The sequence below is a fragment of the Punica granatum genome, chromosome 2, assembly GCF_007655135.1.
Source record: "Punica granatum isolate Tunisia-2019 chromosome 2, ASM765513v2, whole genome shotgun sequence".
In the NCBI taxonomy this organism is placed as follows: Eukaryota; Viridiplantae; Streptophyta; class Magnoliopsida; order Myrtales; family Lythraceae; genus Punica; species Punica granatum.
The window spans coordinates 24,712,665-24,738,250 of record NC_045128.1 but is presented as its reverse complement, the minus strand read 5'-3'; the positions used below and the strand labels follow the sequence as shown (position 1 = coordinate 24,738,250).

Here is a 25,586-nt window from a genome sequence, read left to right as displayed (position 1 = left end):
AACCGAACCTATTTATAATCAACAAAAAGAAGGCAAGTCACATAAACTGATTTGAATAGGCGAGAGGAAGATCAGACCGACAGGAATTGCAATCCTATATATGATGGCGGGGATGTTGTCGTTGAAGGGGGATGGGGTTGTCGTAGATGAGAAGCCACTACTAGTGTGAGGAGGAGGGCCAAACAGGAAGGTCGGAGAGGTAGAGGGCAGTCAAGTCGGGACCATCAATTAGGTATGGACTGGCAGTCGGGTCGGAATGTTAGTCAGGTCTACCACCGATTGAGGGAGCCGCTTTCTTCCATTCCCGAGCTTTGACGCCACATGGAGTAAGCCAATCGCCCCTGCTCTTCACCACAGGGCTGGCCGAAAAGGGAGCGAGTGAGGGTCATCGGAGGAGAGGGGAAACCACTGCCACAAAAGCATCGCTCTAGGAAGGAGAGGAGAGGGAAAGGGCAACTGCAACTTTCGGGGTGTCCTACTGACTGCCCCCGACACAGATTTGCAACATGAAAAAGATTAGATAGCAGTTCAGTGAGCCCCATTATAAGATGGCGGAAATGGACAAACAGTAGTGGCCTGGAGATATTGGAGGTTACAGACAAGTCCCGGTGGAGACGACTAAGACACCAGCCTGAAGACGACCTAAAGAGTGGCCGACGAGTGCATTGGGCTGCTGCAACAAGTCACCGACGAGCTCCACTCCTACCTTTACAGTGTCGTTCTTCCAAGGAAAAGAGAAGAGAAGGAGGGAAAAGGGAGAACCATCGGGGCAACCAAGACCACCAAGAGAGAAAGGAGGGGTTCGACAATTCAATGGTAAGGGCGGTGGAGCCAGACATGCCCTGCCGAGGCCGGGCATGCCGGCAAACAGAGCTGCTATTAGGGTTTCTCTGTGGGGGGCGCTAGGGAGAAAAGAGAGAAAATAGCTTAGGTAAGCCTACTGCCTCTCATAATCAGTAATAGGGAAAAGTATACTCTTAGTCTCGTAAGTTTCGTCATTTTTGTATTTTTGTCCTTTTTTTTTTTGCATCCTTTGTCTTACTTTGCTTTTCTATTTTAATCCTTCTATTAAACTTTTCGTTAAATATGCTAAGTAGGATTACCTTGACTGCCATGTCAGCAGCACTTTATTAATTTTTTACTATTTCATTTTCTTCCAATTAAACCAAATCTAGCAATTGGAAGTGTGAAATGAACCGAGTTAAAAAAATTTAGCTAATTACATTTATCCCAGTCTCCTTCGGGATTTATCTTAAAATTCTTAGAATAATTAAAACTAAGAAAACAAGGAATATCAAACAAGGAAGAAGATGAACGACAATGACAGCAACATCTCTTCTTCCCTTTGGTCCAGAATCAGACATAACATAAGCAAAATAGCAATGCAACTCCTTTTCGAACAGAAACACCAAAATTATTTGGAAGGGGCAAAGGAGCAGGCGGTAATCAACCCAGTTAAAAGTAGTCGGGAAAAAAATTCGAGAAGCATGAAGGAATGTTTGAAATCAACTTCTTCCTCTGCCATTTCTTCTTTTTATAATTTTGGTGAAGGTGATGTGAAATTGAATTTCCATAAATGTATAATTTTGGAGTAGAAATTCTTTACATTACATGTGGACTTTTGAAAATACTTATGTATAATATATAACACCGGAAATTATCGACTCAAATTTTCGGTGGATCTATGAAGAACTAGAATAAGAGATGTCCTAGTTGTTCGCCTTTTCCTTCTTCTTTCCCTGATTATTTTATTTTATTTACTTTTTTCCCTCTTATTCTTTTTTGCCTTTTTAAATTTTTTTTGTTAAGAAATTGTTAAGATAAATAGGAAGAGGAACAAGGTGAATGTCCCAACTCATCCACTAAAAATTTCAACGGGTAAATTGCACTAGTGGTTTAAAAAGTTTTACAAATGTTTCAATATGGTATAAAATATTTTTTTGCTATTTGATGGTACAAAATGTTTCAAAATTGTTTCAATATAGTACAAATCATCATCTCGCCATTGACGCCGTCAAGTCGATGTTGATGGTACAAAACCGGTTTTTGTGAGATTTTACATGATGGTGCACAATATTTTGAAATTGTAATTTAATCGTACAAAATGTTTTACGTAAGTTACATGATGGTGTAAAATTTACAGATCTTGTAAGGGACGGCTTGACGGTGTCAATAGCGAGATGAAAGTTTGTACTATACTGAAACAATTTCGAAACATTTTATACCATCAAGTAGCAAAAAAAAAACTTTTTGTACCATATTGAAACATTTGTAAAACGTTTTAGACCACCAGTACAATTTACTCAAATTTTACTAACTAGCTTCAATTGCTATGTTTGGTTCAACTTGGAGGAAGATGAAATAAAAAAAAAATGATGATGTGTCACTGATATGGCATCAAACTAAACATATTTAATGGAAACATTAACGGAAAAATTAAAATAGAAAAGTAATGTAAGATGAACGATGCAAATGACAAAAAAAAAGGACGAAAATAGAAAAGTGATCGAACCTACATGACTAATAGTATAGTTTTCCCTCAGTAGTATTGATATTTTGGAGATTGTACAGATTGCATAGAATAATTTCTTGTTTATAGTTTCATATTGTGGGTCATTGTACACGCTACAAATGTAAACGTCCATCATATCAGAAAGTTAGAACAAAGTTTTCCCAAATCCTCTGTGTCTCTATACTCGCGTATGGTATCAGAGTCTTAGGAGGAAATCTTGCTTCTTGTTCTTCATCCCTGTAATGGCCGACACTAGAAATTCCTATGGGTTTAAAATTTCTCTTACTTATACGGATCTAGGTCCATATCTATTTGAAAGCTCAAACTGTTAAGTCTTTAAGTATATAGACACATTAGATCACTCTTAATTTTTCTGTGTGGGATTCTTACCCTTACCATCCGCCTTCACATGCAACGTATGATATTTTGTTTTTCTGCCTACACGTTGTCACGTGCCCTTAATCACACTTATACGAGGTGCATTCTTAACTACTCTCGGACATACTAGGCCCGCCATGGTGTGGGTGAGCATGCGCGCGTGAGTGCACATACGCGTAACTTGGGTTATGATTCCATACTGAAATTCCATTGAGATTATACGAACTTAGGTTCATATTTACTTAAAAGCTCAAGCTATTAAGTATTGGTACCGAAGTCACATATAATTTCATTAGATTACTCTTAGTTTTTCCATGATGGATTTTTACTCAACATAAAGATCGTAACCCAGTTCAATTTTCTATAAACTTATTTACATATAAACGTGATTAATTCTATAATAAATATAAATGTGATCAATTCTATAACAAAAAAGAACGGTAATAATGTTATTTTTACCATATCGTACTTATAATAAACATAAATATATTAGGTTATAAAAATAAAAACATTTTAATAATTTTACATAAAACTTATTGATTCAATTTTCTGACCCGTCACAACACACATACCATTATGCCCAAGTAACTTGTATTTTGTGGAGTGGACCATCCATATTCCTTACTTTGTCTTATTTCTTTTTTTTTTTCATTATAAGAGAAGTCCATAAATCTAGTACAATAAAATAACGAGACATAGATAGTTTCACTAAGTAATCGATCTTGGAACCTATTGATTACCAAATAATTTCATATGTTACTACACTATACCCACTTCGAATATTTGTTTAACTTTTATTAAAGGTTATTAAAGGGTTAAAATTGGTCCCTTGTGGACTTTTTGGACATTTTCTTGGCAAGAGTAGGTTTCACACTCCACAGGGTCCCAACCTATTATCTAATTCATTTTACTTCTAACAGTTTTAGCATTAGAATATCTCCAGCAGCAACCCTTGCCGCATCTCTCATGCCCACGTGGTGTGAAGAGAGACGCGCGGCAAGCGTCTCTGCCGCTGGAAGGAACCCACGCCTCTCTATAGAGAGACCGATCCATGGGTAGTTGCTTTCCCTTTTTCCTTTTTCTTTTTTTAAAATTAAAATTGTGGGACCATAGTAGAAACCTGATCAGAGACAGAGCATTGAAGTTCTAAGTTTTTTTTTCCTTATGGATGTTGTCAACACCTAATTTCGGTCCATCGGCTCTAGGGGGTAGAATTGTCATTTTCTCAATTTTTTACTTTTTACACAATAAAAAAATTTTAAAAAAAAATTTAAAAAAAATTTAAAAAAAATTTTAATTTAATTAACTAAATAATAATAATAATTTTTTTAAAAAAAAAATTACTGTTCCGGGCAGGCCTGGCAACGGCCACCCGCTGCCCACGATCTGGCCGGCCGCCCAGAATAGGAAATCGCGGATTCCGCGATTTCCTCCCCAAATCGGCTGAAATCTCGACCAAAAAATTGCAATTAAAAGGGGGGAAACCTAATTCAGCAGAAAGGGAAGGGAACCCAGTGAAAGAAATGGCGAAATTCCTCTCGAATTGGGAGAATTTTGCAAATCGGAGCCCGATTGGAACCGCGCCGGAAAACCGTGAAATCTCAGCAATCCCGACCGTTCCGGCCACCGGTGAAGCCCAGATCGGAACCGGCGTCCCCAGGGCGGCGCTCAGAACACTCACACGCTTCCCTTCGCGCCGTCGTTGCGGCGCCCAACGGCCGGAACCGCCGCTCTCAGCCGCTCGGCGCCGCCCGTGTTACCGTCCGATCGCCACTAACGGGCTTCGGCCCATTGCGTTTCATTGCAGGTCCAGCCCGTCAGCCCAGCCAGCCCAGCCCGTCAGCCGCGGCCCGACGCCTTTCGCGGCCCAAGCCCAGTCCGATCCTAAATCCAGTCCAGCCCAAGACCTCTCCGGGCGGTTTCCTCCTTCAGATAGGCTGACCGATCCGATCCGACCCGACCCGTCCGTCCGGCAATTTTCTTATATTACAGAAACGTCCCCAAACTTTCGGACTATGTAAAATCTCAACTTAGCGGCATGTTTAGGGCTTCATATTAAATATCGTGTTTGCTTGGATGATGATGACATGAAATAATTGCTTGTTGCTTGCATAGATTATCGAAATTATGTCTAATTCGATTATTTTTTCTTTTTGATTTGTTTCATTTTAATCCTGCTGCAACTCTTCTTATTTTTTCAAATTATCACAAATTCTGAAATTCATTTTAAATCAGTCCCAGGACATTTTTAACATTGTTATCATGTCCCTAATTTTTTCTAGAATTTTATACTGCTCCAGTAAACTTTTTGACTTGTTTCAATTCAGTCCCTAGAGAATTTATTAATTTTTAAAATCAGCCCTAAATTTCAAAATTCATTTCAAACATACCCTGGGCTATTTTATTATTTATATCACATCCTCCAAACTTTTGAGGATTTTAAACCATCTCAGGAAACTTTGCTATTTGTTTCAATTCAGTCCCTGTGACATATATCCCTTTTAAAAATCAGTCCAGAGTTTCAAAATTATTTTCAAACGCGTCCTGGGCCATTTCATTCTTTCCAGAACGTTCCCTGATTTTTTTTATAATTTAAAATCGTTCCAGTAAACGTTTCAATTTGTTTCAATTTAGTCCCTGCAACATTTATTCATTTTAAAACCAGCCCTGAATTTCAAAAATTAATTTCAAATAAACCCTAGCCCATTTTATACTTTCCCGAACATTCTCCAAATTTTATAGAATTTAGAAAAAAAATCATTCTCCAAATTTTTTGATTTGTTTCAGTTTAGTCCTTGAAACTTTTCTCCTTTACTTTATTAGTCCTTATTATTTTACATTATGTTGTTCGATCTTTATGTAAATTTTTCGAGATGATTGGAAATTAGAGTTTATCGGGCGATCTATTATTGATCGTTTCGACGGCTTGAAACCCAAAAAATAAAATAAAGCATTCGGCAGATTTTAATTAAACTTAATGATTTCACCAATCGAGTAAACGGGACGTTCATTTGACTAATTAATTCACTCGACCTTAATAATTTTGCACGAATTGGTAATTAATCGGAAATGCGCGTCGATAAATTGCAAATACGTGTTGACGCCTTCTTTTCAAAATTCGCAAATTTCATACTAAAATCTGAGACTCGTGATCCGATGTGGCATGGACGTCTGGGAAGAACTTGCATGTTTTGACTCGAGGCCTCCTAATTTTAGGTAACTCAAGTCGGGGTGTGTGAGTTTTTTTTTAGATCACTTCCGGATAGATTGACCGTTTTTTTTACTTTTTTTGGGGTTCTTGCATAACCCTAGAAGAATCAGGGAATCAGTCAGCGTCGGCCACAGGCCGAGGTGGCCCGCATTACGTAGTCTCTCTCTTTTCAAAAATAAATTTTCTATACAAAGGCAAAAAGGCGTATTTATAATTTATTGTTATCTCTGCATGATCTTGGGTAGTTAGATCGGGAATAACGGTTTAAGATACCAACATTCGACTTAATCGCATACTCGGCCTAATAGAAAACAGAATGGGGATAGCGGGCTAGGCACTAGGTTGTAGGATTCTCGTGTCAAAATCCACATTCTATAATAACCTATCATAATCAAAGTGTCACGATACATAACAATTTAAAATCAACCCACACATTCGAGACTTGATCACGGACACATACAGTCTGTCAGGTCCGGTAAATGATGCTGAATGCTACATGCCATTCCCCTCTTGCCTTTTGCTTGTTTTAGGGTAGGATTTGTATACCAAGATACCTCGGTTAATAATCAATTAATCAACGTAAATTTGGTGATAACAAAACCCCATTGATTGTTTATTTGAGCTTGCTTGTTACATCTTTTGCACTTGATTGTTATGCGGATCGAGCCCGATCCTTTAGGACTCGATTCACACTGGGTCCAACGCCCATAACCGTCGATTACGGGGTCCAATGCCCTTATACACCGAGTGCGCACTTTAATTTCAATTTCAGTTTTTTCAAACTACACGGTGAGCACGAGTGGAATAATAACTGAATGCTAACCGACCGGGATCCAATTGTTATAATTTGTATTTTATTTATTTGAGAGAACAATGTGAGGATTTATGTTGTATGTTTATTCATGTAAGAATCCCGGTCGGAGAGCAGACGGTCGGAGTGTTTCTTCGAATTTACGGTGTCAAAACGCGTAAGATGAGCGGAACTTAATTAAGCGGTAATTAAATAAAATGGCAAGCCTAGACAAGCTAAAGTACCGATAGGGCATGCGAGATATAGGCTCGCATGTAACAGAACCCCCGAATTCGGAACCTTGGGTTTCGCAGACCATATGCCTTAGTAATTAGGTGTACTCTGTACCCCTAGACCTGGGTAACTTGCCGGCCCTCGACCCTCGGGTCATAAAATGGCAAGTGGCGACTCCTTCTCACGTGCGTCCGTCGCGCGTCCCCGGGAAGGTGGATACTCCCAAGCCGCGTTGCATTTAGGCGCGCGCATGCGAGCCCCGACGAGACGAAATTCGGGTGCGCACAGATGTCTCTCATTTATTAGACGCTTACGTAGCGAAAATCGGACCCAATTTAGAGACTCATGGATTCTCTCCCATTTAAGATGGTCCTAGGAGAATTCTATCATGACACGCACGCATATTGATCGTCGGATACAAACGTCTACACGGGCTCCATGCACATCTGACGCAAGAGAGCCGAGTGTTACAGTGACCGTGTGTAACTGTAGATGATCGCCATTAATATTCATTATCTTTTCCAAAGATAGTATATTTTTGTTTAAAATGTGATGGTAAGGACATCCTATCTACTTGCACATTAGATTCCTCGAGCATGTCTAAATAACTCATGCATGATGGGCCTAAAATTTAGACTGTTTTTCAGGGCACATTTTTTATTTTTTCACACCATATATAACTAACTTGGGCCCTTAGATCCTCTCGATATAATTTGGACTGTCCATTTTTATAGTTTTAAAATTTCAAAAACACCACTAAAAAATCACGATCTAGTCCCTTGGTTATATAAAATGTAATTTTTGTCAATTCTAAATAATAATAATAATAATAGTCACTCAAAAAAATCGTAGCGTTATTTGTTGTATTTTATTTTTTCGAGGATAAAGTTGTGGTTTACAAATTTAATTTTTTTGTAGGAAAATTAATTATATGTTATAAATACATGTGATTAGACCACACATAATCTAATTATACCTGTTGGTTTCTTCCCCCACCTTTTTCCTTGCTTTTTCCCCTGCTTCTTCAACTGCAACTTCCCTTACAGCTTCCACTATTTTATCCACTGCTGCACTCTCTCCAACTTTCCCTGCATCATGATCATCACCAGTACAATCATCATCTTCATCCCCATCTTTCCATAGTACCCATCGATCATCTGAATCACTATCATCTAAACCATCAAAACCATCATACTCAAACTCCCATGCATTTTCATCTTGTTCTTCATCTTCGCTATCATCTCCACTGTCATCTTCATTATCATCTTCATCAAAAACTACAAATTACAGAACTCGATTTGCAAGTTCTGCTACAATAGTATTTTCTTCATTTTGGATGAAATAAAACTCAATTTCTCTCACATTTATAGCAGATGCATATAGTATGTGAGCATCTTGGTCTGTCTCAAAATCCCTCAATCCTTCATGCACTTCTAACTCGGGAACCAACCAGAAGATCTTCTTTGGTTTTTTATATCCATGCTATCATCCATTACCTATACCTGTATTTAAAAAAAAATCAGTATTGCTTTGAACCAACATTAGTGAACCACAAAAGAAACAACAAGAAGGGACCACAAAGAAAAATGGACGACAAAAACCAAGAAGGGACAACAACCAAGAGCAGTGAACCACAAAAGGGACGACAAGAGGGGACGACAAAGAAAAAGGGTTAAAGGCTGTGATGAGAGGAACCAAAAACAGACAACAAATTGGAAGTTTCTAACTGCCATTCGACAACATTTGCTTCACAACAGTATGGGAAAATAACGAAAGTCGGCTTTTTGCCATTCCCAAATATTCCAACTGCAATTCAACAACAAAAAGTGAAAAGGGAAGGGAATCTTGATTGACCGATGCCAAGGAACGGAATGGAATCACCCCCAAATTGCTTTGATCGAGTATATTGCTGCCACAATTAAAATTTTCGCCTCTTCAATGTGCGATTAACAGATCTTATTCGCCCAATTTCGACAAACCGAAATCAAATTGTACAATGATTACGACATTTGGGGCTCTCTATTTGACCTAAAACCCTAAACGACAACGTCTGTCTGTGACTTTTAGCGGGAATGGCTGAACTGGTTAGGTGTTAGGGCAAGCATGTAGGCGAGAAAGGCAACAATGCCGTTCAAGGCAATTTGGGGAGGTTGACAAAGTTACGTCCAGCTCATCCGCCACGTGAGATTTCTATCACGATTGGCACGCGTAAGATGACGGAATAACTAAAACTTCATACGGAATGGAGATTGAGGGACAAATACACTGGAAAAAAATTTCGATGGACCAAATCCATGATAATGGGATCTTTCCGGAATCAAAACCTCACCCGACTCTTTTTTTTTTTTTTTTAAAGAAAACTACAGCGATGTTTAAGACTAAACTCCACGAAAACACAGCTGCTTTAATTCATTCATTTCACCTGCATCACTCTGAAAGCACTGCTGCCGCCGGAGCGGAGGCTCGGGCAATGGAGCTTTCACTTTCCGCTGTAATCAGTAGCAGAGATGGCGCTCCCCCTTTCCTTCCCCCTCCTCAAAGCCTCCAATCCCTCCACTTTCCACCACCATCTTCATCGTCATCCTCTCCTTCCTCCTCCCTCCTTCCTCACCCCCCTAAACCTGCCCGATGCTCACCACTCAAGAGATTCAAACCCCTCCTCCCCGCGACTTCCCCGAGGAGGCCCTTCCGTTCTGCCGTCGCATGCTCCGGCGGCAGCACAGCACCCGCAGGGGACCTATCACCTGCGAGAGCTCTGAGGCGGATTCTGGAGCTGCCCGGAGTCCACCAGGGCCCCGCCTGCTTCGACGCCCTCAGCGCCAAGTTGGTCGAGAGGGCTGGCTTCGATTACTGCTTCACCAGTGGTATTCTTTGCTACTTAATATTGGGATTGCCCTTCTCTTTTCGATCTTCTTAAATGCGATTGCTTTCGTAGTAGTGGAAGATGATCCGTGAGGTTGACTGGTTGCTGAAATTTCTTGCGCTAGGATTTTCGATTTCGGCTGCGAGGTTGGGGCTGCCGGATACAGGGTTGATTTCCTACGGGGAGATGGTGGATCAGGGGCAGCAGATTACAAGAGCTGTTTCCATTCCTGTCATTGGAGATGCTGATAATGGCTATGGGAACGCGATGAACGTCAAGAGGACTGTGAGAGGATATATTAGAGCTGGCTTTGCAGGAATCATTTTGGAAGATCAGGTAGGTGCATACATTAGAGTATATACATACATTTACATGTCAATGCGTCGAAAGTTCCTTCTTGCCTATTGGCCTGGCCCTCTTTAGCATGTGAAATATCATATCCTCGATGGAGAATGTATTAGTCGGGCTGCAGTTCATATCAAGGTTACATTTTCCTTTTACGGGTGTGGAAATTTAAGAAATGTTTTGTGTTGGAAAGAGCTAGTGGGCAGACCTATATGTGATGTCGACAAGACTGCGATCAGTGTTCACAGATAACCTCTTTTTCTGTTCTAGTTTTGCCCTCTTTTCTGCAATCATGCTGTTAAAAATCTCGGTAGTCCTTTCTATATTCCAGAGCAAGCATCTAATCTGCTTTTTGCTGCATAAAGCATTGTGCTTTTTGTTCTTTTATAAAGTATGTTTTGGCGCTTTGCAATCTTTCATTGGCGTATTTTTCTGAATGTACCCAAGGTATAATTCACATATCTTATGAAAAATAGTCATTGTAAGGTGTCTCCGAAAGCTTGCGGTCATACTCGTGGCAGGAAAGTGGTGTCTAGAGAAGAAGCGATCATAAAAATTAAAGCAGCTGCTGATGCTCGGAAGGAGACTGGCCTAGACATTGTTATCGTGGCACGAACTGATTCCCGCCAAGCTATCTCTTTGGAAGAGGCACTGTGGAGGTCACAAGCTTTTGCTGATGCTGGAGCAGATGTCCTTTTCATTGATGCCCTGGCTTCAAAGGAAGAGATGAAGGCTTTTTGTGAAATCGCTCCTTATGTCCCTAAAATGGTACAGTATGTCCCCCTCAACCATATTATTGAAAAATATTTATCATGAGTTGTTGCCTTATTGTGCTTTCTCATTTCCATATCTTTGTTTGTGAGAATTGACTTTTGCTTTTGGTTTTGCTTTTTCTTCTGATGTAAATTGGCATCTTCTTGGTGCCTTTTGGATGATGTTTTCATATTTGCCCCTAAACAGGAGTGTCCTAATTTCTGATATACTCAAAAGTAGATAAGAATTTGTCCAGATATAGAAATGGTGTAATGCTAACTCAAACCTGTGCTACTCTTTTACAGTACCAGATCTAACTTCACCCACAAGAATGGCCTCAAACATCTGGATAAATAAACATCTTTGTCTATGGCCACGAGAAGCAATTATTTTACTCATCGGGGCTTTTCAAATATTCTCTACTCAACCAATGGAATTTGTATATTTTGAAAGTTCTTAGACGCACGTATATGTTATATGGGTTCATTCTCTATTTGGCGCTTATCGCTTCTGAGATGGGACCTGCAAATAATATTACCAAAGAAAAACTGAAAAAAAGTTTTTTGGGAAACTGATTTTCCAGCTGTAACTCACAGAGCACATGTCTATCTGAATAGGCCAATATGCTTGAAGGCGGTGGGAAGACACCAATATTCAATCCTCTTGAGCTCGATGAAATTGGATATAAGCTAGTGGCTTATCCTCTTTCCTTGATCGGGGTGTCCATACAAGCAATGCAGGTACCTTTTCTTCATCATTTATTTTGCCCTTGGGTCACATTTAAATTTTTGCAATTATATTAGACTTGCTCTTGGCCCACTTGAATTTTTCTCTAGTCTGTTCAGGTGTTAGTATTTTCCTTTGAGTTGCAGGATTCACTTAGAGCAATCAAAGGAGGACGAATTCCACCTCCTGGAAGCATGCCTTCATTTGAAGAAATCAAGGAAATCTTGGGATTCAACATCTATTATGAGGAAGAAAAGCAGTATGCTACCAGCTCCAGTCAACTACCTTCGCAGAGAGGTTGGTACTCACTAGGTCCCTTTCATCACTGGTCCAGCATCACAGAATTATGACTAAGTTATTGGATCCTGTTCAAACAGATGCCCTTTATTTCCAGCAAAAATAATTTTTTACTCCCTTGTCACGCTTTCCTTGGCTAATAGCGCTAGCCAAAACTTCAAGGTTTTTATGAAGGAACACAAGTTTCTCTTGTTTTAGAAAATGAAGGAAAAGAGTTTCATAATTTTGTTCTTCTTGAAAAATGTAGAAAACAAGCAAGATGTGCTGGATTGAATTTCTTGATATCTCTCTTTTTGGTACGGTAGAAAAAATTCTTTTGCGTTCTACAATATATAAATACCTGGAAACTCAGGAAATATGATAAAATCAGGAAATATGACCCCTTTTCAAAACTGAACCGCTTATGCTTTCCTTCAAAGTTCCTATCCTCAATGCTCCTACACAATTCAACCATGTAATTAATTTTGGCAATCTTGCTAATGCAAACTCATGTTCCAGTGAGCAGCGATTCATATAGATTGCAGCAGAGGTCTCAAGAAGGCAGTGAGCAGAGGGTTGACATTGTCCGAGATCCCATCATTGAAGTAATAAATCCCAGAGTGTATGACAACTATGGAGGAGATGGGTCACGAGATGCCTTTTCTGGAATATGGTCTCGAAAGTTAAGAGTTAGAATAACTGGAAGAGATGGATTCGAGAGACTTGATGTTAGAATTCCTGTAAGTTCTAGAAATATTCTAGTTCTCATAGAAGTACCTCTAGTACGGGTTCCTTATACTTTCTATAAGTTTTCTCCCTATCTTAATCATGGTCTGTTTTTTAACACACACTTGTAATTTTCATGTAGGCCGGATTCTTGGATGGAATCACAAATATAATACCAGGTAACATAATAATTTTCCTCAGTAGTAGGAATTTTTGTCTCATCATGATATGAGGAAGATAGCAATATATTCAGTGTAATGTAGGAAGTGGCTCTGTTTCTAAAAAAGTAGAGACAATTTCTAACATGGTTAGGAAGGGATTTGAAGAATCAATTTAAAAACTTATTTCCCAAAACTTGGTTGTCAAAGAAAAAAATTGTAGAAAACATTGTTTGGTTTTTCTGGATAGCATTCTATGAGGAGAAAATCCTATTGCCGACTGCTCTTTTTCCCCTTGACATTGTGGAAAGCTGCTGACGCTGCCCTCTCAAGGCCACATCCCAAATTGTGAGATTATCTTAAATCGAGGCCAATCTTGTGTAACCCAACCCAGGCCCAAATGACATGAGTTTGGTCAACGCAAAGCTAATTTAAGCTCCAGTGGATAGATCAAAGTTAAAAATTGGCTTCACGGCTAGGCTAATCTTGGCCTAGGTGGCTTGATCTCATTATGGACTAGATTTTCCTGATTGCAATTGGGTGAGTGGAAGCTGTCAGCAATCTTGTGTAGTGGTGGTGACTGCCAGGTGGCCAATATGGCTTTGGCAAGATGGCTGAAGCACCGGCTAAGCAGTGGCTTAGGGGGCCAGTGACATCTCTATGGTTCTGTGAAAATAAATTGCAGGATGAAGTTTGACCCTTAAAATGGGTAAAAAAATCTGTTTTGTGAAAACAAACCAAGAAACAATGTTTGAAAATGAAAATTTTGGGAACTATCCTAAATGCCTCCTCACCTTTTTATTATAAATTCAGCACTGGGGGGAGTAAACATCAAAGAATTGCTGGCTGAGGCTGCTGGCGAAGAAGGTGGGAAGCTCTTGTTGGATTTTAAGGACACAATGGGTGACAGGATTCAAGTCTTTCTGGAGTGACTCTTTCATGCTAACTCAGCTTCTTTTAAAGGTAAAAGAATGGTAAGAACACATACTTATGTAATGATACTTTTATGTATCTTAAATATTCGAGATCATATAAGAAAGAGAAAGGTACTTTGAGACCTGTCAGATGACATCAGAAGTAGATTTCTGTTGTGTTATATGGGCCTTCCTCCTCCCTAGCTTCCTTACAGTCTGCAGTTATGAGAGACATCAGAGAATTCCTCGTTCAGTTTCCAGGAAAACTGAAACCTTGAACAACCACCTGGTGGTTTCCTTGTTTCGTTGTTGTTTTAGTTATAAATTTAAGGTAGCAAAAACCGCGGAATGTTCTAAAACTCTGTTTCTTTGCGTTTTTTGGACTCATCCATTACTCTGAAAGTGAAAACATTTGAAATTGGATAATGCCAAATTGAAATCAAACATACCTATACTGCTGCTAGAATGCTGAAATTTACAGAAGTAAAGCAGCTTTCTCAAAAGCTCTCTCTCAATTCCAGTGTACTGCGAAATTTCTGTTCCTGCTGGCAATTTCCTTCAACTGAAATAACTTTTTCCGATAATTGGGAGTGATATATTTCGACTTTCCTGACCAGACTGCAGGAGTAGTTTAAGCGGGATGACTTCAAGATGCCATTATCCAGTCGATGATCGGTTAAAGCAGTTAGGGCAATGCAGAAGGCTGTTTTGTGCTATCAGTAAGATGCAAGTCTCGAATCAACTCCCATTCTTTAGTTGCTGAACTTTTAGGGCCAGTTGAGCTCATGAGAGCATGAACCGTTACATCATTGATGTCTGCACTTGGGATCAATGTGTGTCCCTCCTACAGAAGTATTACTGAAACTTAATATAATCCAGAAAAAAGTTAAGAAAATGTGGAAATATAGCTTTATATGCTCATTCAAGTGCTCTATCTTCATGCATTTCGGACGAGCCGTCATGCTGAAATATGCGATTTGGCATCTTCCTTGAAGAACCCTAAGTCAGTCGTTGCTGATTATTGGTGGCTGCACAAGATGTGTTCTTCCAATGCTGTGTTTCCTTAGACTTTCCTGTCTCCGGTTTCATGCTAGTTCGAGGTCAATTAGTCTTGGGAAACTAATTTTGGGGGCCCACGATTCAGCCCAATTGAATAATCGACTTAATGACGATCAATCCAATATAATAAGTCTCAAATGATCCTACCTAACTTTAATGTGACGAAGAATCAATAAGATTGTTTCAATTAAAAATTGGTAAGATTGTTTCAACTAACAGTAATGACCAGATCTTAGATCTTAAAGCTGAGACATTTACTTCAGCAGTTCATATTTCTGGCATGAGGTCAGCTTCTCGGAATAACTACCAAAATATTTGTGTTGTCTACAACATCAGACAACCTATAGCCCCAACTGCACCGCTGTCCTGCTGCCGAGGCACAGCACACAGTTCCTTCATCTTCAGCATAAGACGCTGCAAATTTGCAAAATCAATGAGGTCTGATAATACAATTATTGTACAGATGAAACAGGTCATCTCAGTAATGACATTTATTGTTCATCCTCAAAAGTTGAAACATATACCAGAACAGAATTCCTCCCTAGACTGGCAAAAGAATATGCTTTGCACAAACACAAATGAAAGACTGTAATAACTCATATCAGGGATCACATCTTCGTTGCCATTACAGAGATCACGACACCTGCACTCTATCTCGCAGTCCCGCCACAAAATCTTCCTCATCCCGAAGGAATACACCACCCAAAGAATCACCAAAATCTTATCCTTGTATAATGATCCCAAAAAAACTGCAGCTTCCAATGCTTTGCTCCCGGGCTGCAATTAAACAACTTTCTTGCCTGAGATTGGCCACTAAGATTTACCTCTCGATGAATTGTTTCTCATCTGTAGCCTCCACCATAGTGTTGTTGAGGATATCCACTCCCACCCATCATGGGGTGGTTGTACCCACTCCCGGGCTGTTGCATTGGGGGAGCTCCTTGCCCCATTCCAGGGTTCATCCCCATGCCCATGTTATTGTAACCCGAGTTCATCCCCATTCCCATCCCCATGCCCATGCCGCCAATTGGCTGTTGATTCATTCCTCCATAGCCTGCTCCCATCCCACCCATGCCCATGCTGCCAATGCCATGACTACCACCCATGCCCATGCCCGAACCATGGCCACCAACCATTCCCATGCCCATGCCGGGACCATGACCACCACCCATTCCCATGCCTCCCATGCCACTCATGGCCATGCCACCCATGTTACCAGCAATGGGATTCGAGGGAGGCCTGATAGAGCCTGCCCGCCCCATTCCTGAACCCGAACCCATAGCTTTGCCCATGGTGATTGTCGACGTTACTGGAGTAGCAGGCTGTTTCTCCATCCGCTTTTCTTTCCTGTTTATTGAGTCAAAATCAACTCCTATATCTGCCAAAGGATTGGTTTTTGCTGCATCATGAAAAAAAAGAAAAAAAAATACTCAGCATCAGCTGCCTGAACAGAACTGCCCTCATTATACGGCCCTAGTGAAGACCATTATGTCCATCAACCAATACATCTAAACTCTCTTTAAGGAAAACGTAATTTCAACCCCTTATCTTACCAAACCCTGGCAACTTTTAAAGCAGAGTAGTTCAGGCAAGAAACAAAAAGTGATCTTTTGTGTAGCAGTTTTTTAGTCTCATCAGGATCCACAACCTGCTGATCGATCTGGCAGCCTAACTACTTATCACTTAACTTCATCCATCAGATTATTGATAATCGATCGAGCACACAACTTTTTCTAGGGTTTAAAAATCACGAACTTAAAGGTCAGCCAATTCATGGAAGAAAAATGAGAATATTCTCTGGAAAAACCATATTGCATAGGATGGCTAAAGCATAAGGCACTCACGTCCAGATATATTCAAGTCGACAAGCCCTCGGTTTAGAGTGTCAGCCCACACAGTTGACTTGGTCTGGAATTTTTCCTTTGATGGTTGTTGAGGAACAATGGCCAGTGGTCCGGCCGAAGATGAAACTGGCTGCTGTGAGTTCATGTGCGACTGCTGCAGTCCAGTTTGAGGAAGCATGTTGCCAAGGACGTCTCTGTTTGCTGATACAGCTTGTTGGGAAGTGGGAGGACCAGAAACCTGCTGTGGGAAGAAGTTATTGTTGTTAAGCTGCCCAGCAGATCCATTCGGAGTTTGAGGCATCATATTATGTGAAAATGTGCCAGCAGAAGGTCCTCCAGGCAGTACAACGCTTCCATTGGTGAATGGTGTAGACGCATACTGAGGAAATGGAGCACCAGTATTAGGCTGCATAGTCTGTCCATTATTAGTCTGAGAAGCTGAATATGTAGAAGAAACTGAAGGTCCGGTCTGGTTTTGGAAGTTTCCATGATTGAATGGCATGTTCATTCCAGCTTGTGCCTGAGGGGGCATTTGCAAAGTTCCTGTTGTAGGAGGTACAGCCAGTGAACTGAAATTCCCATTGTTAGGCTGCATAGCTTGTCCATTTTGAGATTGAGATGAAAATGGAGAAGCTGAAGGTCCAGTTTGGTTTTGGAGGTTTCCATGGCTAAAGGGCATATCCATTCCAGATGGTGCCTGAGGAGACATTTGAGAAGTTACAGGAGTAGCGGGTCCTGCGTGCGGGCCTAGATCCCCATTGTTCAGCCGCATAGCCTGCCCATTCTGAGATTGAGCTGAAAATGGAGAAGCTGAAGGTTCCATTTGGTGTTGGAAATTTTCTTGGTTAAACTGCATATTTGTCCCAGCTTGTAACTGAGGAGACACTTGTGAAGTAGTGGGAGCAACCGCTCCGGCTTGCAAACCAAAATCACCATAGCTATGACCGCTAGATTGTGCAGGCAAAGGTCCTGTTTGGGGTTGATACTGTCCATGATTGGACTGCCAATCTGTTCCAATTGGGGCTTGATGAGTCATTTGTGGAGTTACTGAAGTAGTGGACCCCGCCTGTGAACCAAAATCTCCATAACCAGCATCTGACTGGCCACTTGGTGCTGAAAAAGGAGAAGCTGGATTCCCCGATGTATGATATAAGTTCCCTTGGTTAAACGGCATATCGGCATGAGGGGACACTTGTGAAGTTGATATCGTAGCAGGTCCACCCTGAGTACCGAAATCTCCATAAGCTGTAGTACTCGACTGTAGATGTTGCGCACTTGGAGCTGAAAATGGAGTATGTGCAGCGGTGACAGGAGAGGGACCCGATGGAGGGAGAATGCCAGCCAAAATATCAACTTCTTCCTCAGGGTTTGAGGCGTCTTGAGATGGGAACTGAGATGAGTCTGGTGAAGCATAAGTTAGGGCAGTGAATGAGTCCCCAAAATTAAAGTCAGGCAGTGACGCTGCCTGCTGATGCAGGTCAGAAGTTTGGTTTGTACTCAGTGGGAAAGAAGATGTTGATGTGTCAGCAGAGGGTTGAGCTGGGTTGCTGTTGCCATTTGAAGGAAGAGCTTTGAATGGAGCATCACCAAATGGATCATCAAATGGCTGCACAATTGAATAAGTAATATGAATCTGGCATTTAAATTACAAAAATATTAAAAAAAGGTAAGCTAGCGTCCATGCACTTAAGCTATGGAATATAAGGAAATCCTTTTGCAGTATATATATAGATATATACACATACATACATATATATATATATATCATTTTGAATCGTGCAAGTGCACTATAGAAAAATTTCTCTGGTTCAAGATTCAAAGTGAACGAGAAAGACACTAAGATCAGCATGGATTGGCATAAGAGAACAGTCTCTCTCTCATAAACATAAAGCTGTATAAGGCCACTGCATATACAAACAAAGGATACCTGTTGCATAACATCAGATGCTCCAAGACCAGTATTAGCAGCAAAGGCTTCAGCTTTCGGCCCAGTAGATGTTGCTGGCGTGACTGCCAAAGGATTTGAAGAGAAAGAGTCTGAGAATGAGCCGAGCAAGTCCATTTCAGCATTGCTGTTAGTAGGAGCAGCTGAGAACAATAAAACAGAAAACATAAATTAGAGGGATGAGTTTTCATCACATACAAATATTCCAAAACTGAAGCGAAGCACCAATAATTTATTCCATCAGATATTAAATTTTTCTATACCTGAAACAGGGACTCGTGGATCAAACTCATCAAAGCCCTCAACTTCTTGCTTTGCAGGGGGTGGAGAAGGGCCATGTGCATTAGCAGGGCTAGCATCATGGCTTACAGTGGGTGAAGAAAGTTTAGGAACAGATGCTGACGGAATCTCTTGGTCCCTGAAACGAACAACAGTATAACAGAGTGAAGAACTGAACGAGTAAGAAGTACACCTGCGCTTTAAAAATCCTTCATGCTACAGGCACATACCTTCCATTTTGCTCGGGACTTCGAGATTCACCTACTGCTTCTTCATAACTAGGAGGCCCACTGATACTTTGGTCAGAGAATTTCCGATCAAGCCCCCTGCCAAATAATAAAAAATAATAATCATGTACTGCAACAAAAAATGCTTTCAGAGGAAATACAAATTCATGCAGATATCCAATGCCAGAATTTGCTAAAAGCAGCATGCATCTTGTCAAACTGCTGCCCAAAACTAAAGATCTCCAGATTTTATGGTCCAAGTTGGCACAACTGATGCAAAAGAATAAGTTCTCAGTCCGAATTTTGAAATCAAATGCAAAGGAGTACATAATATTTTCACTATTACAACAATAGCAATAGTAGTAATAGTAATGATTATAATTCCTATAAATTATTTCGACAGAAAGTTAAAAAACTCCAGAAAAGGAAGGTGGGAAGAGACCATAAAACAAGTAAATTCAGATGAGATACTATATGAGAAGTGTCAACTAAAGATATCACATACTGAGCCGAATATTGACCATCATCAGGAGAGCGATCTCCATCCACGCTTCTACTCCTCGATCCATTTTGGTGATCTTGGTAGTCATCTTCCCTGTAACCGTCTCTCCCATAACGTTCTTCAGAATCCTTGCTGTAGTGATCTCCATCACGACTATAAGAATCTGCATTTCGACTACTGCGGTCATCATCCCTGTAGCCCCCTTCTCTATCTCTCCCATAGCCATACTCATCTCTGCTACTGTACCGATCGTCCTCATATCCTCCTGGCCTGTACATTCCACTGCCTGGGTTCGTATTGCGGAACCTGCCCAAGGAAAGAAAATTAATGAATACTTCCTGCCATGTAAAACCTGAAAAATATATAAACAGTGCAAATTGTCCGAGCATATTTATGCTAAAAGAGCTATGCAATACATTAAGGTTCAATGCTATAGACTACATAATTTTACATTTCCTAGAGAAGTACAGCAAAAGATTATGCTTTTGGGATAGACTAATAGGTAATGCGAGAAAAGTTATCTAAAATATGTCAACAGAACTAGCACTAACTCATCTCCCTAATCACATGACCTGATAACTTTCACTTTTATAATGACAGTATTAGGCTGACAATTAGCCATACAAAGACCAACATCTATAAATATATGGTCCAGGTGTTGCCAGTTAATATGAACTCTCAAATGTACCATATGTAAATGGATGAAAAATAAAAGGCAAGTAAAGAGCATATATAAATGGATGAAAATCAAAAGTAAAAAAGAAAAAGCTCTTAGAATTTGATTAATCTTATTACTGTAACTGCTTCCTGTGGCTGTAGACATAGAACTTCAGTTTAAAGTATTGAACAGTCTTAACAGAGGCATATAATTGGGCATGTTATACAATAAACTGTCAAATGCATGAGGAAGCTCTTCAGTTCTACCGATCTAAAAGCTAAACATATTTCTCATAGGCAGGTTTAAGCCGAGCTGCATATAGAAAGAATAGTGCTGAATAGATGAGAAGGATCTGCAGATAAATACATATAAAACATGAGCATACTATAGCTGATCCTTTAGATGGTTTAACTCACTTGTCCCTATTTGCAGCTGCCTTCTGTCTAACTTCCGCAATTCGTTCTTTATCATTCACAAGCATAACAAGACTCTGAGACTTCCTTCTGACGTTGCTCCCTTGATCCCTACCACCGGAATCAACATATTGGAAATCGGCCAATGTCTGGTGCAAAAGAATCAGATAACAAACCCAGTTATCAGCAGCTAGGTATGTCGGCAGTAAGCAAATAATAAGTATCCAAAATAAATAAATAATTAATTAATTTTTAAAAAATAAAGCTTTCATTTGCTCTATGTAATAGAAAATTACCGAAATTTGGTATGCATGTTCCCTGATCTCATCAATGACCCTTTCAGAACCATTTGCAACTAGGTACTCCAAAACAATCAATGCCTGATAGGAGAGAACATTTAGCAATTAGCATGACAAAGATGCGGCAACGCAAAAAGAAATGCATCAACTTCCACCCAATAATTTCAAGCAAAGTTTATCCTTTGTAAGCACGTATAATTTATAAGACCAGGCAACAGATATAAAAGAGGATGGACAAAAAGAACTGTTTCAGTTCATTCGCAAAGTTAATATTAAAACTGAAAGGATGTGGACATTACTTTATAGACATGACGCCAATTCTTTCCTGTATCGTTGATGCGCTTCCAGATTACCGCCATGATCATCTGACATTCATGACTGCATACATGCTCACCACATAAGTCAACTGAAACATGTTAGGTGATGCAGGAACCTAAAAAACTGCTTATTCAAGCTTACTAGTTTTTGGAGGCTGCAGCAATATCAGCTAAATGTGTCCCATGTGGACCCCATGCTTCATTGCTAGTAGCATCAAGAACCTACAGAACCAGAAAAAACAGGCAAGTTAGAAAATTCCTTCAACATATTGTGCAGTAAATTAAATACCAGAGCCAGCAGATTTCTTATAAAGGACTCCAGTAGTTTGCAAATTTATGAGCTCTGGATATTGTTCCATGGTACCCTGAGTGAACCAATACCTCAACTAATACAAAACAAAATCAAATTGTATAGTCTTATGCAGTTCACTGATCAACTTATCTCTGGTGTGCTATAAATGATTCCATGAGCTATTTCCCAATCTCAAGGGGATCAGATGAGGGTACTGTAACCCCAAACCAAGACAGAAATTTCAGTGACCATGATCTCATGATTCAACTTGGCTTTCATGTATTTTAAAGGTTCCATGATCTCCCTATTAGATGAGGGCAGAGTGTCTCCAAACAACTACAGAAAGTTCCAGTGACCATGTGATCTCATGCTTCGACACCTTCATGCAGAGAGCAAACAGCAAATGTCTGAGAAGAAAAAATCCAACAAAAGAAGGCACAAATGATTACCTTCTGTTCTATTCCTGGAACTTTAAGCACCTTCTTGTTCACTTCTCTCTTGCTGGAAAGAGGGCAGGAAAATAAACAAGCAAGTCATAAGATGATCAAAAAAGTAATCAGGAAAATAGAGTGCAGAACGTCAAAGACAAAACACAATAAACAATTATCAGTTGATTTGTGGTCAATAATGCTGCAAGCATGAGTACGAACTCAGGTCAACTGAAATGTCCTAACGAAAATACTCATGATCAGGAAGACAATGTCCGTATTGAAGATGCTCTGATTGACCCATGATGATGAAACTGTAACTTACAGGTCCCTGACCGTTTGTCCAAACACCTTCTTCATCTTTGCTGCTTATAATAGGATTAGACCTCTTCAAATCTGCACCAATTGCACCTAAAATACAAGAAAGTAGCAATTACCTTACTGAAAGTTCAGGTCTGTCCAAAGAAGTACAAAAACAATCCAACTCCCATAAAAAGGAAGGACCTGACCTGACCTGACAAATCCCACTATCCTACAACTAAAATCTGCACCATCATCTCCCCCACTAACCCTTTTCAAACCGTCCACAAACAAGCAAGTTTTGAAAAGATTTAAAAGACCGGATTAGTTAGCACTAGCCTCTCTAGCAAGTGCTCAAAACCAGCAAGTTTTGAAAAGATTTAAAAGATCGGATTAGTTAGCACAAGCCTCTCTAGCAAGTGCTCATTCCATCGTCTGTACCACGGGTCAATATTTTAAATTGGCTCGGATATAGATGCAAATCAAAGTACTGAACCAACACTCGAGTTTGAGCAGACCAACAGAAAAAACGATCTCGTACGCGCCAGACTAAAAGAAAAGTCTGTCCCTAATAGCTAAAGTTTAATTTTTTTAAAGCAAATACGATACGCATTAGGAAAAGAGTGAAAAAGATTATTGTTAAAAACAATGAACCGAGAAGAATTCCCGATACAAATGAATCCGGGAACAGATTGAGAAGCAAACAAGAAATGAAAATTCCGAATTCGATTTACTTCAGAGCAACAATCAATCTGGTCAAAAACGCCGGCCGGAAACTACAGATATCCGAATTTCATGTTCCCCGAATACGCAAAACAGAGCAATACCAATAAGAAGTCGATCCGATTCTCGAGATCAGATGGAAACCAGCTCAAATTCACCGCCTAATCTGGCACCGGAGGTCAAGATTCCATCACAAGAGCAAAAGCCGAGGTATTTATTGATGAGAGAATCAGTTGGCAGAATGAGATCGCGGACATGGCCGAAATCGGGAGGGAGAGGAGATCAAACCTGCAGGTGAGATCGACGGCCGGCCGAACTTCCGATGGGAATTGGAGACGCGGAGTTGGACACAGGAATGCGAATGAGAAGAAGACAGAGAGAGAGAGGGGGAGAGAGCGAGACAGAGAGGAAGGGGAGGAAGATGAAATGGGGGCAAATGAGCTTCCGACCGAATGAGTTGGGTGCAATGTTTCTCTCTCTCTCTTCACAATATTCTCTTCTTTCCAAATTCGAAAGAGAGAGAGAGAGAGCACAACATACAGGAGGAAGACAGCGCATCTTCCACGCAGAGAATGAAGGGGAAGAGGAGGAAGGTATTAACATGGTCCCGGGTGCATGCGCCCTGATTCGATTTTCTGGGCCTAATCGCTGCTGTGATGGAACGTATGCATGCATGCACCCGGAGCGGCTGGTAGCTTCTTCAGGTGGAGGCGGGCTGCTAATTTGTCCACCCGTTTCTTTTGTTTTCACATCATTTTCATCGCAGCTTAAATTTATTATTAATTAATAATAACAGAATTTGGAAATCTTTTGAAATCTATTCGCAGAAACTATGAGATGAAGGTAGGGGCATTCACGGTTTCGGGGATAAAATTTCGGTGCATCGCTTTCATTAGTTTAGAAATTTTGAAATTCATCCCCGAGAATTGAAATTGAAATTAAGAAAATAACCGACCCTTACGAGTACAGGTTTTCGCTGGTCGGTTTTCGGATTATTCGAGAAAAACACCTTAAGAATAAAACTAAAAATCAATAACTGCAGAGAATGGAGAAATGAAAAAGATCTTCAAGAATCAAGAGTTGTCCCCTTCGGCCTTCATGATTGTGAGGCATAGCTTCGCAACAGAGATCGGAGGAGATGAAGAAATATAGGGTTTGGAGTGAAATTGAGAATGATAAACAATTAGAGGAAGAGGGAGAAAGGTAGTTTTGAAGTAAACTGTAAATTGTGATGTTTTGATTGGCTATGATTGGGTTGAGCTATTGAACTGGACTTTCAAATTTAAATATAATTTTAATTTTTTTATATATTATTATGTAAATTCGGTTTGGATCGGAATATTTATATATGTAATTTTTAAGCATGAACCCGTAATTGAAATCGACAAAAGGATGAGAAATCAAACCATACTCTAGAAGAACCGAAAATTCGAGGCGGTTTGGATCGGGTTTTCGGGACAAGGTTTTTTTATCGGCCCAAGATGAAGGTAATTAAGTGGTATATTTAGGCCCAAAAAGAAAATGTAGGTGTTATATTCCACATTATTCTATCCGGTGAGACACAAGGCTGGCTCGTAGTACTGTCCATCGAACGAACGCGGGGACATCGAAAAAAGATTAAAAGACCAAGGGAAAAACAAAATCTCGTGACGATACTCATCATTTGATTCATCTGGAATTATACAGCAAAATAAACACACACACACACCCCTATCTGTACCTATAATTAAGATTGCTAGCCAAAGTTATTTCTCTTTCTTTTTGTTGTCGGTGGGAACCTTTTTTGTCATAATAAATACTTTTGCAATTATTCGGGCGTAAACTTTTTAAATTTTTTGTCTTTCTTTAATTTTATTTTTCTTTTGGGGGCTGAGAATAGAATAATATTATTGTAGTTTTGAATCTTTTGATGACTGCAGCAGTGCAAGTCTGACCAATTCATTGCTTTTCAGTACTTGCTGGTCTCAATGATTCTTCTACAAGACAGTCTAGAAAGTTAGACTGGTCAGCATTCGGGGATGAGGATTCGAGTGGTTTTCTTTCTAACACGTATCACCGGATATTCAAAAATATAATGGTGTATTTAGTTTTAGAATTGAGTAGAGTTGAGTTTTAATTTTAATTGAATTATAATGATTGTGTCGTTGAATTATGAAAAAAAATGAAAAAATAATGAATAGTTAAGAGGATTTAGTATTACAACTTGAATTGAATATAATGGAATTGTATGTGAATTTATATATGGGATCCACATTTTTTACTTTGAAAAATTAATTTTTGTTGTATAATGAGTAAAATTAAAATTAAAATTAAAATATTAAAATTTGATTGCGAAATCAAATGGAGTGTAATAAATTTTGATTGATTCAATTTCGAGTTTGACCAATGACAAAATAGAACTCTTCTAATTACAT

General features: G+C 39.8%; 3 protein-coding genes across 8 annotated transcripts; 1 reads left to right on the top strand and 2 right to left on the bottom strand.

Annotated features, from left to right (window-relative positions):
* Nucleotides 1-8,091: 8,091 nt before the first annotated feature.
* Nucleotides 8,092-8,618, bottom strand: LOC116193806 (prostatic spermine-binding protein-like). The gene is made up of 2 exons (XM_031522550.1): nucleotides 8,576-8,618; nucleotides 8,092-8,402 (listed from the first exon to the last, which is right to left on the bottom strand). Exons 1-2 carry the CDS (start codon nucleotides 8,616-8,618, stop codon nucleotides 8,092-8,094), a joined length of 354 nt encoding a protein of 117 aa, XP_031378410.1.
* An 860-nt stretch (nucleotides 8,619-9,478) lies between these two features.
* Nucleotides 9,479-14,807, top strand: LOC116197786 (2,3-dimethylmalate lyase). Of its 4 annotated transcripts, none has more exons than XM_031528036.1 (9): nucleotides 9,479-9,989; nucleotides 10,113-10,324; nucleotides 10,820-11,101; nucleotides 11,704-11,826; nucleotides 11,959-12,109; nucleotides 12,608-12,828; nucleotides 12,957-12,993; nucleotides 13,786-13,935; nucleotides 14,504-14,807. In XM_031528036.1, the coding sequence occupies exons 1-8, from the start codon at nucleotides 9,494-9,496 to the stop codon at nucleotides 13,902-13,904; spliced, it is 1,641 nt and encodes a 546-aa protein (XP_031383896.1). In that variant the 5' UTR covers nucleotides 9,479-9,493; the 3' UTR covers nucleotides 13,905-13,935; nucleotides 14,504-14,807. The 4 variants fall into 4 exon arrangements, with proteins under 4 accessions (XP_031383896.1, XP_031383895.1, XP_031383894.1 ...); XM_031528035.1 differs by having other exon boundaries at nucleotides 13,786-13,946; XM_031528034.1 differs by lacking the exon at nucleotides 13,786-13,935.
* A 536-nt stretch (nucleotides 14,808-15,343) lies between these two features.
* Nucleotides 15,344-23,694, bottom strand: LOC116197785 (clathrin interactor EPSIN 2-like). Of its 3 annotated transcripts, none has more exons than XM_031528032.1 (14): nucleotides 23,461-23,694; nucleotides 23,277-23,338; nucleotides 22,475-22,560; nucleotides 22,171-22,222; nucleotides 21,572-21,651; nucleotides 21,412-21,490; nucleotides 21,110-21,193; nucleotides 20,817-20,962; nucleotides 19,746-20,048; nucleotides 19,244-19,339; nucleotides 18,998-19,152; nucleotides 18,717-18,877; nucleotides 16,790-18,395; nucleotides 15,344-16,344 (listed from the first exon to the last, which is right to left on the bottom strand). In XM_031528032.1, exons 3-14 carry the CDS (start codon nucleotides 22,507-22,509, stop codon nucleotides 15,788-15,790), a joined length of 3,354 nt encoding a protein of 1,117 aa, XP_031383892.1. In that variant the 5' UTR covers nucleotides 22,510-22,560; nucleotides 23,277-23,338; nucleotides 23,461-23,694; the 3' UTR covers nucleotides 15,344-15,787. The 3 variants fall into 3 exon arrangements, with proteins under 3 accessions (XP_031383892.1, XP_031383893.1, XP_031383891.1); XM_031528033.1 differs by having other exon boundaries at nucleotides 23,277-23,333; XM_031528031.1 differs by lacking the exon at nucleotides 23,277-23,338.
* Between the last annotated feature and the right edge of the window lie 1,892 nt (nucleotides 23,695-25,586).

Excerpts from the sequence above, each read along its gene's own strand:
- LOC116197785 (XM_031528032.1), bottom strand. The coding sequence starts at position 22,509 with ATGAAGAAGGTGTTTGGACAAACGGTCAGGGACCT. Across the intron at positions 20,049-20,816 it reads GCAGCTGCAAATAGGGACAA|GTTCCGCAATACGAACCCAG; the intron begins GTGAGTTAAACC and ends TTCCTTGGGCAG. Across the intron at positions 19,340-19,745 it reads GATGGTCAATATTCGGCTCA|GGGGCTTGATCGGAAATTCT; the intron begins GTATGTGATATC and ends ATTATTTGGCAG.
- LOC116197786 (XM_031528034.1), top strand. The coding sequence starts at position 9,494 with ATGTTTAAGACTAAACTCCACGAAAACACAGCTGCTTTAATTCATTCA. Across the intron at positions 9,990-10,112 it reads CGATTACTGCTTCACCAGTG|GATTTTCGATTTCGGCTGCG; the intron begins GTATTCTTTGCT and ends TTCTTGCGCTAG. Across the intron at positions 11,102-11,703 it reads CTCCTTATGTCCCTAAAATG|GCCAATATGCTTGAAGGCGG; the intron begins GTACAGTATGTC and ends CTATCTGAATAG.
- LOC116193806 (XM_031522550.1), bottom strand. The coding sequence starts at position 8,618 with ATGGATGATAGCATGGATATAAAAAACCAAAGAAGATCTTCTG. Across the intron at positions 8,403-8,575 it reads AAACCAAAGAAGATCTTCTG|TTTTTGATGAAGATGATAAT; the intron begins GTTGGTTCCCGA and ends TGTAATTTGTAG.